Source organism: Giraffa tippelskirchi, chromosome 4, assembly GCF_054371585.1.
Source record: "Giraffa tippelskirchi isolate mGirTip1 chromosome 4, T2T-mGirTip1v1.2.pri, whole genome shotgun sequence".
Taxonomy (NCBI): domain Eukaryota; kingdom Metazoa; phylum Chordata; class Mammalia; order Artiodactyla; family Giraffidae; genus Giraffa; species Giraffa tippelskirchi.
Genome location: NC_137278.1, coordinates 206,997,483 through 207,013,800, shown reverse-complemented (window position 1 = coordinate 207,013,800; position 16,318 = coordinate 206,997,483). Strand labels below are relative to the sequence as shown.

General features: G+C 55.3%; 1 protein-coding gene and 1 long non-coding RNA gene across 32 annotated transcripts in view; one reads left to right on the top strand and one right to left on the bottom strand.

Moving 5' to 3' along the window:
• The window catches only part of EFCAB6 (EF-hand calcium binding domain 6), a 241,057-nt gene extending 226,376 nt beyond the window's left edge, over positions 1–14,681 (top strand). For 21 of the 31 annotated variants that reach the window (XM_081587880.1, XM_081587877.1, XM_081587864.1 and 18 more), the window contains 5 exons: positions 4,718–4,948; positions 6,472–6,631; positions 7,950–8,134; positions 11,448–11,597; positions 14,241–14,681. In XM_081587880.1, the coding sequence (XP_081444006.1) occupies positions 4,718–4,948; positions 6,472–6,631; positions 7,950–8,134; positions 11,448–11,597; positions 14,241–14,363 (849 nt within the window). In that variant the 3' untranslated portion in view covers positions 14,364–14,681. Of the gene's footprint in view, positions 1–1,804; positions 1,913–3,903; positions 4,159–4,717; positions 4,949–6,471; positions 6,632–7,800; positions 7,859–7,949; positions 8,135–11,447; positions 11,621–14,213 lie in introns of those variants that run through there. The other 10 variants (XR_014081614.1, XR_014081611.1, XR_014081612.1 and 7 more) reach the window with 4 other exon arrangements.
• LOC145544750 (uncharacterized) lies at positions 1,262–7,308 on the bottom strand. Its single transcript, XR_014081632.1, has 2 exons — positions 3,687–7,308; positions 1,262–3,618 (listed from the first exon to the last, which is right to left on the bottom strand). It is a non-coding gene; the product is annotated as an uncharacterized LOC145544750 (long non-coding RNA).
• Positions 14,682–16,318: the final 1,637 nt, after the last annotated feature.

Genomic DNA, 16,318 nt, shown 5'->3' with positions numbered 1-16,318 from the left:
GCCGGTACAGATTCTAGGACTTAGTTGATCTACGTTATAAACTTATCTCTGAAAGATCCAATCACCGTGAATCCGAGGGGCCAGCTTTCTTGACTTACAGAGCTCCCTTAATCGGAAAGTGCCACATCTTTGGAAAACTTTTGGCACAAGTAACCTTTCGGAAAAGCAGAGTGGCTTTCAGAGCAAATGGAGTTGGACACTGAAGGTCTTCATGGCTCTGCATAAAGCATGTTTTAAAAGGCCATAGAATTGTGTCCACTTGGATCTGGCTTAAGGAGACAGGGGCCCCACGGGGAGAGCCTGTCCCAGTGAGGTGATTTAGATCAGCCAACGGTGACTGCCTAAGGACTATGACTATGCAGCTGCATTAGAGGAGGAACTGTCAAACATTTCTGAACATTCCAGATGTGATATTTCTAAAACACACACCTCTAGGAAGTGAGAGAAATGCAGGCAGACTTCTTGTATTCCAACCCTGCTTCCGCACTCATCCTTGGAGAGTTACTCAGCCTCTCTGAGCTTTGATGTCCTTCCCTAGGATATGGGAGAGTGCTCCCCAGGCTGGTCCAGGTACCCTCTACCCAGGCTGCAGTTCTGCCTCCTCCATCTTTGCCCCCTGCTGTCTCTGCCTGCCCCCAGCCCCGCCCCCTTGCATCTGGTCTAGTGAAGCCTTTTCTGACCACACCTTTCCCTGCTGGAGCTGACCACGCCCCACTTTGCCCTCCCCCACCCCCCCCCACCCCGAGCTCTCCATCATCTGCCAACCCCTTGGCACACTCTTGCGTGTCCTTGCACACATCGCTGTCTGTCTTGGCTGCACAGTGAGTGCCCAAAGGCAGCAGGCACCCCCTCCTCCACTTAGGAGTGGACTTCAGGTCCTCTGAACAGAGTGCTGACGTCAGGTCCTGGGGAACCAAGGAGGGCCTGCTCCCTGCCTCCCTTGAGTCTGTACCCTGCGAGGGTACAGAGGGACTGAATGCCTGTGGGAACATCCTTTCTGTGATTCCACACCACTCTCTGCTGCAAAGGCAGGTGCAGCATGCTAGGAGAGCAGAGCTAGGGGCTGGTCTGGACCCAAGGGGTCAGGGTGCTTTCCTTGAGGACCCAATACTGGGATGTGGGCCCAGGAGGCACACCCTGCTTGTGGGGTCTTTGTTCCTTGAGGGGCAGACCGACAGTAAACAAAATAAGATATGTGTATGTTGGACGGCCATAGAGGCAAAAAATAAAAACCAGGAAAGAGGGCAGTGCTGGGTAATTGTTGTAGGGAGGGGTGGGGGCAATGCATTGTGAGGAGGGCAGTCAGGGGAGGCCCCTGAGAAGGGGACATCTGATTAAAGACCAGGCCAGGTGGATGGCTGGGAGCAGACGAGGTCAGGTCACGGATGTGTTTCAGAGCTGGAAGCAACAGGATTTGCTTAGTGAGTCTGGGTGTAAGAGAAGAGGGGCACAGGATAAGGAGGCCAAAGGAGCCAGGGATGGGGTGCTGCGGGCGGGGGACGACAGGGAAGGGGGGTGTTGGGTGCCTTACTGATCTGATGTCCACATTCACACACCTTTGGTCTCACTTCTACTTCCTGTTCACTTCCTCTTTTGCTCAACCGCATCTTTACTTGCCCTTTCGGGGCAAGAGAAGCCAGAGAGCTTCTCTATTTCATGCTCATCCTCAAAAGATAGTTTGGCTGGGGATAGAATTCTAAATCCAACTTTTCTCCCCCTGACACTTTAAAGCAGTCTCTCAGCTGCCTTCCAGCATCTCTCTCTGTGGGTGAGACATCTGCTAATTATCACACGCTTTCTCCAGGGCCCAGATCCCAGCGAGGAAGAAAGGCAGGGGCTGCCAATGCCAGTGCGTTTTAACCAGAGGCCCTGCACCGAGACTGGGGGTGAGGTGTGAGGAGACGGGAGCCAGGTGGGTGGTAGCAATAAGTCTCAAATGCTCCACACGCAGCTCACCCAGGCTGATCAACCCTGGACATGGTCCCCACTTGCCAAGTGGTCCTGAAGCTGCCTTGGCTGGTCCTAGAGACTGGACTCCTCCTGTGTTGGCCTCCAGGCCTCTATCCTTAGTGACATGGAAATTCTGTGCCCACTGCCACCTCAGCTCTCAGACGGGCTCGAGAAGAGTTCTGAATCTGTAGGTATTTGGCTTTTTCTTGCTAGTAAGATGGAGTGGCGTTTCCTTGCAGCTTGCCACCTCACAAGCAGAAGCAGGACCCGAGGTCCTGAGTTCTTCATGTTTAGAAGGCCGTTGACTGCTCCTCTGCACTTCCAGGGGACCTTTCAGCAGGCCACGTTCTGCCACGTGATGTGGAAACTCACTTGCTTTTCAGCTTACTCACAAACCCCAAGAATTCTGCCCGGGTTTCATGTCCAGCTCACAGGCCTGTAATTCTCCAGAATCCACTTTGGGGGTGCCCATTCCCAGTCCTCTCGATGCCTCTCCTGTCCCCACGACCCCACCCCCACCCCCAGCCACCATCCTGCTCTGTACCCCTGGCTCCACCAGTGTCCTGGGGTGTAACCTGTCAGGACTGGAGAACCACATGTGTCCTCCCATTCTTTACCGGCCCACCCAGGCCCCTGTCATCCTGTTGTTATTTAGTCACTAAGTCATGTCCGACTCTTTTGCAACCTCATGGACTGTAGCCCGCCAGGCTCTTCTGTCCGTGGGATTTCCTAGGCAAGGACACTAGAGTGGGTAGCCATTCCCTTCTCCAGGGGATCTTCTTGACCCAGGGATTGGACCCGCATCTCCTGCATTGGCAGGAGAATTCTTTACCACTGAGCCACCAGGGGAGCCCCCGAGTCATCCTAGGGGTGTGTATTCTTCCCACAGAGGCCCCTTCAGTTACAAGAGGATGAGAATAGGATTTGCGTGGTCCTGCGTTGACCTCACTGCATCACAGGATTTCATCAGGAAGGTGGTGGGCCCTGCCTCATGTGCCTGAGAACAAGCCCCTTTTGTTGTCCTGGGCTGTTTTGTAAACGTCTTCACATCTGTGCTTCAGCTTCTCACTGCATCCCATCTTTTGTCTCTGTCCTTCATAGCTTGACCTTCTTCCTGCCTGCCTCCCAAGTGTTGCTAAGATAGGAGGGCATGAGAGCCCACCGGCAGCCCACCCTCCTCTTCAGCCACATCCTTCTTCAGTAAAGCCCTTTCTGATGGATGCATCAGAACATGGTTGAGCGCCCTGTCCCCTGTCCCTCTTCATTTCTAAAGGGTCTTTCCAGTCTGGTCAGTCTTATCATGTGAGTCTTTGGGGATCTTCGGCCATTAACAAACATGTATTGAGACCCCACTGAGTGTCAGCCCCTCTGCAAGACAGTTGACATTTAAAGATGACTTTCAGAGGCCCCTCCAGGAAGCCTCTCAGCCAGGTGAGGTTTCACCTACAGGGGTTGTTTCATCAGGATGCAGGTAGCAAGAGAAGAGCATCTGGTTTCCTTGGTTGTCCTGGAGAACTTTCCTGGAGGAGATCTTGGTCCTGGTGAGGTCTGTCTGAGCCCCTGTGGCCACTTTCTTAAGGACCCTCACGTCCACTCCACCAAGTAGGTTTCCCTCATTGATCAAAACAAAAGCAACGTGCAACTCTAGACGTGATAAATGACACTGAACTACACACACACATACACACACACACACACACACACACACACACACACACACACACACACACACACACACACACACACACACACACACACACACACACACACATATGAAGTTGTTACATAAGATGTAACCTTGGAGGGAAGTTGGGTGGAGGATCCTGGGGACCTCTCTGTATCATCGTTGGAACATCCTGCAAACCTGTAATTATGTCAAAATTAAAAGCTTAGCACAAAAAGCTAAGACAAGTCAAGAAGATTGTCCCAAACTAAACCTTTTCTCCTTCTCAGGGCCTGGAACATTCTCCCACTCTTCCTCAGCCCTCACTACATCTTCTCCAGACTTTGAAGCGGCATCGGACATGGTCCCTTTTAATTTGCCCCTGGAAAACCCCAGTGGAGCGGGGAAGCTGAGTGACTTTCTGACCAAGTTGAGACACGGGGCAGGAATGTCCCTCCCTTGGCCTCAGGATTGGAGATGCGGGCTGGAAGCGGGGCCTTAGGGGCTGTAAGAAAAAACCAAATTGAAGTTAAATTACCATTCTCCTCAGCTCCCTAGAGTGGCTCCTGCGGCATTCAGCCCGGTGACAACAGACGCATCGACGCCAAAGCCCTGAACTGCTGCCTGTCCGTTTCATCTCCTGAGATGACATTGTTTGCCCTGAGGGTGACTTACATTGCACAGCGGCACCCGTGCTGTTCGCAGGGCTCTGGGGCCTGCATGGAGCAGGAGGGAGTCTGGCGGGGCTCCTCAGGGACCCAGAGAGGCTGGGGTTTGATTTGCGTTTTCCCCTAGAACATTCTTCCGTCCTGCAGCTCAGTCTTTGTGACTAATGGCAAGATTTAATGGCCTTAAAGTGCTCGCTAAGGGCCCAATTCAATTAAAAAATGTCGCGCAGAAGCCATGGATAATCCGCGCCCCCCCAACCCCACTTTCCCAGGAAGCTGGGGCCGGCCGGCCATTGTTTTTCATTTTTCATTTTTATTTTTTTTTAACTTGACGTGAGCCCGGGACCCAGCGAAGGAGCGCACCACCTTCACCGGCTTCTGGCCCCCTTGCGTAAGGTGTGCGCTGACCCTGGGGTGACCTCTGCTGCTTTGCCAGTTTGACAGGCTCTGGGAGGAGATGCCCGTCAACTCCAAGGGGAGGCTGAGGTACCTGGACTTCCTGAGCAGCTTCAACGTGGACAAGCTGGCCATGCCGCCGGCCACGGGTGACTCGGCCAAGGCGCAGAGAGGGAGCAGCGTCCCTGAGGTCTCAGACCGGGGCCAGTCCGCAGGGTCATCGCCCAGTCGCGACCCGAAACCGGGCTTCAAGCCGCGGAGTCACCCCTGCGTGAGTTCCTTCCCGTCTCTCGGCATCTCCCTAGGTCCACGTTCTCCCCAGACCAGGGACTTCGTGTCCCCAAGGGTTTGGGTGACAGAGAAGGTGTCCTGGAATGAATCCCCGGGCCCCGGGGGTTTCTGGAAAGGGGCGACTGGTGGGTCCTCTCAGTCACGTGCCTGGGAGGGGAGGGAGGTGTGGGCACCGGGGGCAGAAGAGACGGAGGGGAATTGGGGGCGGGGGGCAGGACCCGGGGGAGGGGGCAGGTCAGCCACGACCAAGGGCATTGCCACCTAGGAACAGATGCCCCCGGGGGGACAGCCCTGCTGAGGGCCACTTACCGAGAGGTAAGGGGCGTTAACACCTGTTTTACAGCTGAAGATCCGAGACTCTAAGAGGGACCCGTGTGGGCTCAGGGTCCCTTGTTAGCACAGAGAGACCCGATGGCAAACGCAGGCTGTCTGACCGCACAGTCCTGGTCCTGGGCGGAGCCCCCGGGCCCGGGATGAAGGGAGGGGCTCAGTCTCACAGAGGGTCTCCCTTCCCCTGTAAGAAGCGTGACAGGGTCTCGGGGTGGGGGTGGCGGGGAGGGGATGGCAGCCGGGCACATGAGCACCCACCTCCATGCTTCACGCGTGGTGAGCCATCCAAGACGGAGCTGGTTACTCATTCTGTCAACACGTGTCTACTGTACACCTGCTATGTGCCGAGAATGAACACCGGCCCCTGCTCTTGTGGAGTTTATGATCTCATGGGGAATGATGGGCCAAAACAGTGAACCTGTAAGTCAAGTGTTTACTGCATTAAAGATGGTGAATGGATCAGAGTCAAGGGGGTCAGAGCACCCCAAGGACATCCACGTCCCAGTCCCCAAAACCTATAATGTGTACCTTACCTGCCGAGGAGGGAATCAAGGTTGCAGATGGAGTTAGAGCTGCTAATCAGCTGACAAGATTGTCCCCGAGTGTCCAGGGGGCCCAAATGACCATGTCCAGTAAATGGGGACACGGAGGCGCACAGGTCATGCAGGAGAGACTCAATTTGAGGAAGATCCACCCACTGATGCCTGGTGGCTCAGGCAGAAGACTTGGGTTCAATCCCTGGGTTGGGAAGATCCCCTGGAGAGGAAAATGGCAACCCACTCCGGTATTCTTGCCTAGAGAGTCCCATGGACAGAGGAGCCTGGCAGGCTAGAGTCCACCGGATCGCAAAGAGTCGGACACGACTGAGCGACTAACACACACACGCACACACACATACACATTGTTGCAGCTTTGTAGGTGAAGGACCAACGGAGCCTTGAGCCAAGGAATGTGGGGGCCTCAAGAGGCCAGGAAGGGAAAGTCTATATGTTTGCACTCAAAACTGTTTTAGTTAAAATGATAACATTAGCATTTTTGTTTTGTTTTTCATTTGATTTCTGAAATAACACTTCCTACGAATTATGCACCTCAAAACCTGAGTCACATCTGTAGGTTTCTCCTATGACGTCCCTCTAGAACCTCCAGGTGAAAGACCGTTTTCTTTCTCGCTAGACCCCCTCGAGCATGAGTGGGACCCCGCCCCTGCAGAACTGCGAGCCCATCGAGACCAAGCTTCGCAAGAAGGTCCAGGGCTGCTGGCGTGAGCTGCTACGCGAGTGCAAGGAGAGGGACCCCAACAAGCAGGGCGAGATCCCCGGCCCCGAGTTCCTGGGTGCGTCCCACTCCGTCCCCCCGGGGTGTGTGGGGCCACCTCCCGGCCCAGATCCCCTCCTCCTGGTGGAGCCCAGGCAACATCTGGGAGCGTCTGGGGGACCAGGGCTCCTGACACCCACCACCGGGCAGGCCCACACCCACTGGATCAAGTCAGCATGCGTGACTCTTGGGGCTAGAAACCGCAGGCTGGTCGTGGTCTCTGGGCAGAATATAAACAGGGACAGGCTTTGAGAGCCCAAGGAGGTGGCCCGGGGTCCTGGGGCAGCCAGGGACACAGCTCGGCGCTGTTGGTTCGATGTTTGCCTTGTATCACTTTGGTAAACTTCAAATGCGTTTCCCTGGTGGCTCAGAGGGTAAAGAATCCACTTGCAATGCAGGAGACCCAGGTTCAGTCCCTAGGTCAGGAAGATCCCCTGGAGAAGGGAATGGCTACCCACTCCAGCATTTTTGCCTGGAGAATCACCTGGACAGAGGAGCCTGTCATGGGCTACAGTCCATGGGGTTGCAGAGAGTTGGACAGGACTGAGCGACTAATAATTTCTTGCTTACTTATCACTTTGGTAAACTTCAAATATTTATAAAATCGGTTGGATTTACGCTCCCTTTAATTGCTGCATACTGTTGATGCAACAAAAACCCAGTGCAATCAAAAATAATTAATTAAAAAGAAAGAAAGGCAGACACAAACCCTCAAAGTGCATGGTGGTTGTCTCTTCAGGGAGGTCCATGTGTCCCAGAATGGAACTTTAAGATCATCATTAGAATGAAAACTCCAAATGCACAATTTGGTATAGCCTAGAAGACCCCTGAGAGCGTATCTCTGAAGCTCATTTGAAAACGCTTGCGCAGAGGGCCAAATCTGAAATCCTGACCTCAGGGGGGCCCCTGCCAGGCCCACACCCCAGCACTTGGAACCTTCCCTTCTCCCCACCTGCCTGGCCCTGCCCGACTCCCATGCGGTGGGAACCTCACTCCGCACTCTTGCTGCCTGAGGTCGTGGCCCCTACAGCGCTGTGTTCCTACTGCTGTGACCACAGCAACGGAGACCAGGCAAAGCTAGGCCATCAGGCTAAGCCAGGACAGAGGGAGCCCAGCAGGACGCGGGGTCCCCTCCCTCCCGGCCACACTCACCCTCTCACCTGCCTGTGTCTTTCCACATCCGTCCAGCCAGCAGCCGCAAGCCTGTGAAGCAAGGACCCGGCCGAGGCGTCTCAGCAAGTGATGAGTGAGTGAGTGAGTGAGTGAGTGAGTGAAAGCTGTAATTGGACCAAGAGGGAACCGCCTGCCACCAAGTGAACTGATGTGCTTGCCTTCAGCTCTCGTGGAGAAATTCAACCTGGACATCACCAGAGATGAGTGCCAGCAGCTCCTCATCAAGTACGACTTGAAGAACAACGGGAAGTTCGCTTACTGCAGCTTCATCCAGAGCTGTGTCCTCCTGTTAAAAGCAAAGGAGACCTCACTGATGCAGAGAATGAAGATCCAGAATGTGAATAAAATGGTACGTGAATCATCCAGAGGACAGGGGCCGGGCCGGGCTAGAAGGGTTTCTTTCATTTTTCTCAACTCATCCTAAACTCTGTCATTTCACTTCATACAAGCGGTGCGTGTATGAACCTTTACAAACCTGTAAAGGTCCAGAGACCGCGGTCTGGGAACCAGCAGCCTGGATCCCAGGCTCTCAAGCTGGTTGAGTGGCACCTGCCCGAGGGCACCTGTGGGTCGACAGAGAGAACAGAGTCGGTGGCTCACAGGGCCGCCGGGAGCAGGTGTCGGTCAGTTCACTGGAGACGCAGGTGGGGCGGTGGCCACAGTGAAGGGAAACACCCGTCCCTTACAGGGGACCACATGCTCGCTCATCAGGCGACTGAGACAGGCAGACGTTGCTCAGAGATGCGTGATCTTTCTTACATAAGCTGCACCCATGATGCATTGTCTGCAATCCTCTTGTTGCTTCTTTGAAGAGGACAGAGACCCTAAAGATGCTTAAATCTTGCAACTGGAGGGCCCCTGGATTGTCACCTTTTTTCTGTCATTTGTGATTTTATGATTCTCACCCACACCCAGTTCAACCACACTGTTAAGGGTGTGCCTTTCTCAAGTCTTTCCAAAGCATACAGACTTTTCCACACTCACTTTCTATCATCTGTAACACTGAATTGCGTTACAAATTAAATAAGTATAAACAGGCATTGTTGGCATGGAGACAAACACGGCCGATGCCAGTCACCCTCAGACTCAGCTGTGGGGACCAGAGGTGTGGGGCAAGCCCGGCAACCCCCCACCCAGACCCCCACCCAGGCCCCTGCATCCCAGCAGCGGCCGAGTGATGGTGTGCCAGCAAGCAAACAGTGGATTCCTTGCAGCGAGATCTGTCATTTTGTGCAAAATAGGGCCCCATCTTACCATAGTTTCTAGTTTAGACGAGCAAGAGCTAGCACCAAAGGCTTACAACAAACTGTGGAAGAAAAACTTAGCATTATGACAATTCTGTCTCTAGCTCAGCTATTCTGTAAGTAGAGAAAATACTTTCCTCGTTCAATTGTCAGAGGGTCCGCCTGCAAGCATAACTGGAGAGCCATGGAGACCCCTGCCCGCTCTGGCCCTCCTCCCTGTCTTTGGGCCTCAGTTCTGTAAGCGAGGGGTGGTCTGCTGGCTTCAAAGAGCCTGTGAGGGGTGGCCTATTGGGAAGAAGCTCCACGCCCCCTTCCAAGCCTGCCGTGTGCAGAGGCCGCCCTGCTCCCTGGTGCACCGCCGACCCTCACAGAGGCGTCCCAAGGCCGCTCATGGACTGCCTGGGGGGGCGGGGGGCGCCTGGCTGAGACTGTGCATGGGAAGGGAGAGGCGCTCTGCGATAGGATCCCCTCGCCCCAACCAGGAGCCTGGGCCCCGGGCAGATGTCCCAGCTCACCTCCGTGTGCCCCTGCCTCGCCCCTAGCTCTGGTCATTTACCCAAACCCCAACCACAGCCTCCGATCTGCAGCTCAGGCCAGTCCTGCATTCCATCCAGGAGCCCACCCTGGGCCTGACTGGCAGGTGGTGAGACTCCCGGCAGCCTCTCCCAGGAAGAAGTGGGACCCGGGCCCACCCCACCCCTGCCTGGTCCCCTCTGCAGGCTGCCCCCTGACCCCACCACACCAGCCATCTCAAGGGCCATTTCCTTTTCTAGCACTTTGAGGCTTTCGCTGTAGCCTTAACAGCAGATACACTCCTCTGAGGAAGTGAGCTGGGGCTTTGCTTTTTTTTTTTTTTTAATCTATTTATTTATTTTGGCTGTGCTGGGTCTTTTTTTGCTGCACAGGCTTTTGTCTGTTTGCAGCGAGCGGGGGCTACGCTTGAGTTGTGCTGCATGGGCTTCTCACGGCGGTGGTTTCTCTTGTTGCAGAGCACAGGCTCTAGAGCACAGGTTTTCCCTGGTGACTCAGATGGTAAAGTGTCTTCCTGCAATGCCGGTGACCTGGGTTCGATCCCTGGGTCATGAAAATTCCCTAGAGAAGGAAGTGGCAACCCACTCCAGTATTCTTGCCTGGAAAATCCCACGGACAAAGGAGCCTGGTAGGGTACAGTCCATGGGGTCACAGAGTCGGACATGACTGAGTGACCTCACTTTCACTCTCAGTAGTTGTGGCGCGTGGGCTTAGTTGCTCCGAGGCACGTGGAATCTTCCAGGACCAGGGATCTAACCCGTGTCTCTCCTGCATTTGTAGGAGGATTCTTAGGAGGATTCTTAACAACTGAGCCACCAGGGGAGCCCTGGGACTTTGCTTTTGGGGGGCACTGCTAGCAGCAGAGGACTCCTGGGTGGGTTGGTGTCCCGAGCTGGGATGGGAAAACCCTTTCTCAAGCCAGACTTAGGTGTGGGAAGAGCAAGTGCTCACAGAATCCCTTCTCTTCCATGGGTGGGGACCAGCTGATTGGCAAATCGGCTGCTGATGAAGCTACAGGGCATCTGGTGAATTTCTATCATAGGTGCTTTGCCAAAATGTGTTACACATTATTGCCTACAGTTCACCTCTGTGATATTCAGACAGGTGTTGGGGCTAAATCATGCTAAAATATCTTGTTTTCAAATCTAATAGCACCTAAATGAAATAATCACAGTGTAGTGTGCTAATTACTAGATATAATTACAGCCTTGCAATTTTTTAAAAACTCTGTTCATTATAAGAACCTACTAGAAGATCCAAACCAAATGTCTTTCCCCCCCTCCCAAACTATTTCAGTTATCTGCCTGGCATCCCCTCAAATACACAGGGAGGGGCTTCCTGGGAGGCGGCCTCTTAGGTGTTGGCATCAAACGGAGCCCAGAGGGGTCCTGATCCTGCCCGTTTGCCTCCCCGAGCCTCCATTTCCCATCCCAATCCAGGAAATGGGAATGAAGAGACCTACCTTCCTCCCAGGAGACGCTGTTTGTGATGAGCTTTGTTTAGTCACTAAATCGTGGCCCACACTTTGCAACCCCATGGACCGTAGCCTGCCAGGCTCCTCTGTCCATGGGATTCTCCAGGCAAGAATACTGGATCGGGTTGCCATCTCCTTCTCCAGAGGATCTTCCCGGCTCAGGGATCGAACCTGCATCTCCTACGTTGGCAGGCAGATTCGTTACCACCGACCCACCTGGGACGAGCCTGCAGACTCCCTTCCAGCGGGGAGCCCTGGGTGGGGAGTGAGCCCTGGAGGCCAAGACGGAAGCAAGGGCCAGGAGAAGAGCTCGAAGCCCCCTCCCTCCCCCGCGGGCCACAGCCTGTCCGCACCATCCTTCCTGCCCCAAAGCTCCTTTCTCACCTCCTGGTGGTTTTTGATTCTCTTCCCAGAAAGAAGCTGGCGCCGAGACGTCCTCCTTTTACGCCGCCTTGCTTCGGATTCAGCCCAAGATCGTGCACTGCTGGAGGCCGATGCGGCGCACTTTCAAGGCCTACGATGAGGGTGGGACGGGGCTTCTCAGCGTGGCTGACTTCAGGAAGGTGAGCACGGCTCTTGTGGGGCTGTCCCCTCCGAACAGGACGCGGTCGCCAAATGCCAGCGGCCAGAAAAACCTCACCAAAGGAGCCCCCAGCCCCGGAGGAAGGCCCAGGCATGGGCAAGCTGTCCACACCTCACTTCCTGGGCTCCCCCAGGTTACTGGGGGCCGCGTCCACCTGTCGCTCCGCAGCCGACCCCAGGCTGTCCCCTCCCCGAAGGCTTCTAGAATCCCGCTGGGCCTTCCCGGGCACCAACACCTGAGCGCAGCCGTCCGCTGCCGCTGTTTCTCAGAGCCCTGGGTGCACCCCACACGAGGCCACAGAGCAGAATGACGACCTCAGGGACTGAAGCACGTCCCGGGCATGGCCACTCAGGGCCCGCAGACCCCAGCCCTGCCCTGCAAGAGCCCCCCGGCTCGGCCCTCCCTTCTCTCTCCGCTGTCCTGGCATGGAGGGCTGCCCACCCCGGACCATGCAGTCTGGCCAACCAGCTCCCCCAGCAGAGACTGGACTCCGGGGCGTCTCCTGCTGGTCTGGGGGAGCACCTCGCCTGCCCCAGTCCAGCTATGACCGCGACGCCCCCACATTCTTTCTGGAGCAGAATCTATGCTAGACTTTACGCCGCAGAACCTTTGGAGGTTAACCTTTGGAGGGTTTCCTCCCAAGGGAAAGAAACAGGCCACCCTCGAGGGTGACTTAAAACTCCCACGTTTGGAATAACGCAGAACTCCTCAAATTGTCAGCGGGCCTGCTCCCATTCTTTGCTTCTCTCTCCCATCCCCGCCCTAGCTAGCCACTGAGGTTGAGAAAATAACTGAAGTCTAGAATGTAAGATTAAAAATCAAATATTATAGCCAGGAAAAGAGACTCAGTCAAGACATCAAAGCAAGAAAGGGTTATGACCTCTCAGTGCACTTAGGAAAAATATATTCCTTAGATTTCTCTGCGCTTCAACAACTAAAACAAAACAATTTTTAAGTAAAAAAGCTTTTCTTAAATAGCGATGCAGGCAGATGAACTGCAGTTAGTGGGTCTGAATTTTCAAGGACCCCATGCAGGGCACTAGAGAGTGAGGGGCCCCCTGGAGCACCCCCACCAACACACACACAGTGGGTGGGGCCAGGCCTGTCGCTGGCAGTGGTGAGTACCCTGTCACCTCCCCACACGGCCTCCAGCTCACAGCGCTGGTCTTTACTTCGTGTGTGTGTGTGTTAGTCACTCACTCATGTCCAACCCTTTGCAAGACCACGGACTGTAGCCCGCCAGGCTCCTCTGCCCATGGAATTCTCCAGGCAAGAATACTGGAGTGGGTTGCCATGCCCTTCTCCATGGGATCTTCCCGACCCAGGGATCAAACCTGGGTCGCTAGCATTTCAGGCAGATTCTTTACTGTCTGAGCCACCAGAGAAGCCCCGGTCTTTACTTTGGGGTCAACTACAATTCTCAGCCAGTGAAGAGAAGGAAGATAACACCCTAGGAACTCAGAGTGGGTGACAAGCAGGGAGGGGGCAAGAGAAACGGAGACGATGCCCTGGGCAATGAGACCTGATGGGCGCTGGGCCCTCCGGACACCCAGGTTCACTCCCTTTCCTGCTCTCAGCCCATCAGCCCCAGAGGCAGGCCAGCTGACCTCAGCCCCACAGGCCCGGGCCAGTCCTGCCGGCCCTGGAGGAAACATGGGTTCTTCCAACCCCACTCTCTAGCCTCCTCTGAGAAATGAATTATAACACAAAACATACATAGGAAAAGTATAACCTAATCTTTATATTTATTTAATAGGATATCTATTACAATTTGTCTCAGTTGCATGTAACAGAGGTGAAATAAATTACAACAGCTTAAACATGGTAGTTTTCTTCTCTCTCATGTAAAAGAATCCCAGAGGTAGGAAGTCCAGAGCTGGCATGGTGGCTGGACTGTCATCAGGGACATCTGTATTTTTTTTTCTACCATCCTCAATACCTGGATTCCTTCCCCAAGGTTGCCTCATAGCCCAAGACAGCTGCTGGAGCCCCAGCATCACTTCAGCATTCCAGGCAGCAGAGAAGAGAGGAGGACGGCATGCCTGTTTTCTTTAAAGGAGGCTTCCCAGAAGTCCAGCATAGCGTTCTCATTTTGTTTTAGTGGCCAGAACTATGAGAGAGGCTGAGAATCGTCACCTTTCCTTTTAGCTGGGCACACAGCAGCCTGGAAGAAAATCAGGGTCTGATAATGAAAGAGGAAGGGCCAATGGATATTGGTTGGGAAACCAGCAGGCTCTGCCATGGGGTGTATTACTGTTGAGTCATAACTACTTGCTGCAGCCTACACATGCAGGCCTGCCCTCCTCCTCTCCCTTGAAGCTGCACCCCAAGTCCTCCCACCCAGTTAAGGCTGCATGGCCAGTCTCCCCTCCAATCCCCTCCGCTCTGTCCATCTTCCTCGTCCTCCACGTTGGCCAGCCTCTCAACACCTGTGTTGCTAGGCAGGGCTGCCTTGTTGGAGGGGTGGCGGGCCAGGGGGGCGTGACTCTTGAGGTGGGCTGTCCAGGCTCAGGGTGGGAAGAGAGGTGGGCAAGGGCCCAGCCCCTTCCTGGCAGCCGGCCCCCTTGGTCTTGGTCTTGGTCTTGAACGGCTCCAGTACAAGGGGTGGCTCGTCTCCCCGCAGGTCCTGAGGCAGTACAGCATCAACCTCTCTGAGGAGGAGTTCTTCCACATCCTGGAGTATTACGACAAGACGCTGTCTTCAAAAATCTCCTACAACGACTTCCTCCGGGCCTTCCTCCAGTAGGAACCCCGCACCGCAAGCCCAGCGCCGATAGACAGGGACCGCAGGGCCCGTCCCCATGCCTCAGGAAATCTATCAGCAGAGGGTCTCATGAACATCCGGGGCGTCCCCCCAAGCCCAGCCCACACCCCCACCCAACCTGCATCTTTCTGAGGTCAGCCCAGGCCTGGGCTCCAGGGTTGGCAGCGACCACTCCAGAGGGCCCCAGGCTGCCCTGCTGAGCTCAGGACCCCTCTTAGTCTGAGAAGATTAAAATGTTAGCCTTTACAAGAATGATCTTGAGACTTTAAAAGAACCACCAACAATAAACTTGGAAACTCAGAATTTCTGCCAGTTTTATTCGTAAGAGCCTGCTGGGTGACTTGGGGACAGCCCCCTCTCCACCTAGGCCCCAGGGCTTCCCCGACATGGGTCAGACCTGCACCCCTGCCAGGCTTGTCCACAGGGCCACCTCTCTGTCCCGGCGGGGGCACAGGCACCAGCTGGACCCCACAAGGAGCACCTGACATCTGAGTCAGGCCCCATCAGTGCTGCGAGGGCTCAGCCTTTCCAGGCCCGGCAGCACCCACTTCGGGGAGGGATTCTCCAGGCAAGAATACTGGAGTGGGTTGTCATTTCCTCCTTCAGGGGATCTTCCCACCCCAGGGATCGAACCCAGGTCTCCCTCTTTACTGTCTGAGCCACCAGGGAAGTCACACCAGGAAAGACAAGCCAAGAGAAGTTTTAAATCACCATAATCCTATCCACCCATCATGAAACAGATTGAAGGGAGACAGAGCCTGTTGCCTTCTGGAAGGTTCTGGAAGGAACTGGAGAGGCAGGCAAGAGGGCTGCTCCTGAGCTGTGTGACCCCAGCTGTTAGGGAGGAGTGGGGACCAGGACCCTCCACTGTCACCCCGAGTAAACTCAGGAGCACGACACAGCCCGAGGACCTCCCTGGGGGGCACCACCCAGCACCCACCGCGGCCCCAGCCACCAGGAGGGCAGGTTCCCCGGGGGCCTGGGCAGAGGCCTAGCTTCTCCTCCCCTTTCCTGTGGCCATCACCACCGTGACCACCTCTGCCTGCTCCCACTGGATGCAGCCATGGCTGCTGATCAGGGAAGGAGTCAAATGTTCAAACAGAAACACAAGGGGCTCTTAGAAAGCCAGACCAGCACTAACCTTCTGTGAGCCCCGCTGGCCACACCGCACTCCAGCCGGCCAGTGGGGTCTCCACTCCCACTGCAGAGAGGGAGACACCGAGGCCCCAGCGGAGGGGAAGGATGCCCTGTGGGATACATGGGAGTGAGGAGGCGGCTCCTGGCATCCTGCCCAGCCTGGCGAGGGGGGCATCAGGGACCAGTCTAAGGAGGTCTGGCTGGGCCAGGACTGGGAAGACCCCAAGATCCCACAGAACCTGGGGAGAGCTCAGAGGAGGAAGATGCCCACCACAGGGGAAGGGGTACCCAGGCAGCCTGAGTTCAGGGAGGGGGATGTAGGATGGGGCCATGGTCCCAAGTCAGTGCTGTGGAGCAGAAACGCCCTCTGCCCTGGCAGCTCTGCTAAGAGGGGAGATGGGTGGACGCCCCTGCCCCAGCATTCAGGGCCCCTCCTGTGTGCCCAGCCCCCTCCCTGTGTGCCCAGCTTCAGTCTTCCTGAGATGCCTTTCACACACCCTCACACTCTGCACCTGCTCCTCAGGGAACGCCAATTTGTCCTTCAGCACTCGGTGCAGAGCCGCCTCTTACAGGAAGCCTTCCCGACTTCCCCAGGCTGAGCTGGGCATTTCCTCTGGTGTATTCAATAAGAGGCAAGCAGCTCATCCTGACACAGAAGCAGGACTCAACGGGTCACAACTGGCCACACCTGGGCACCCAGCCCTCCTGAAACATTCTCAGTAGCTGTGGTGTCAGTGACACTGGGTTTAAGTTCCAGCTCTACCATGACACCCAGTCAGGTCATTTTGCCCTCTCTCAGC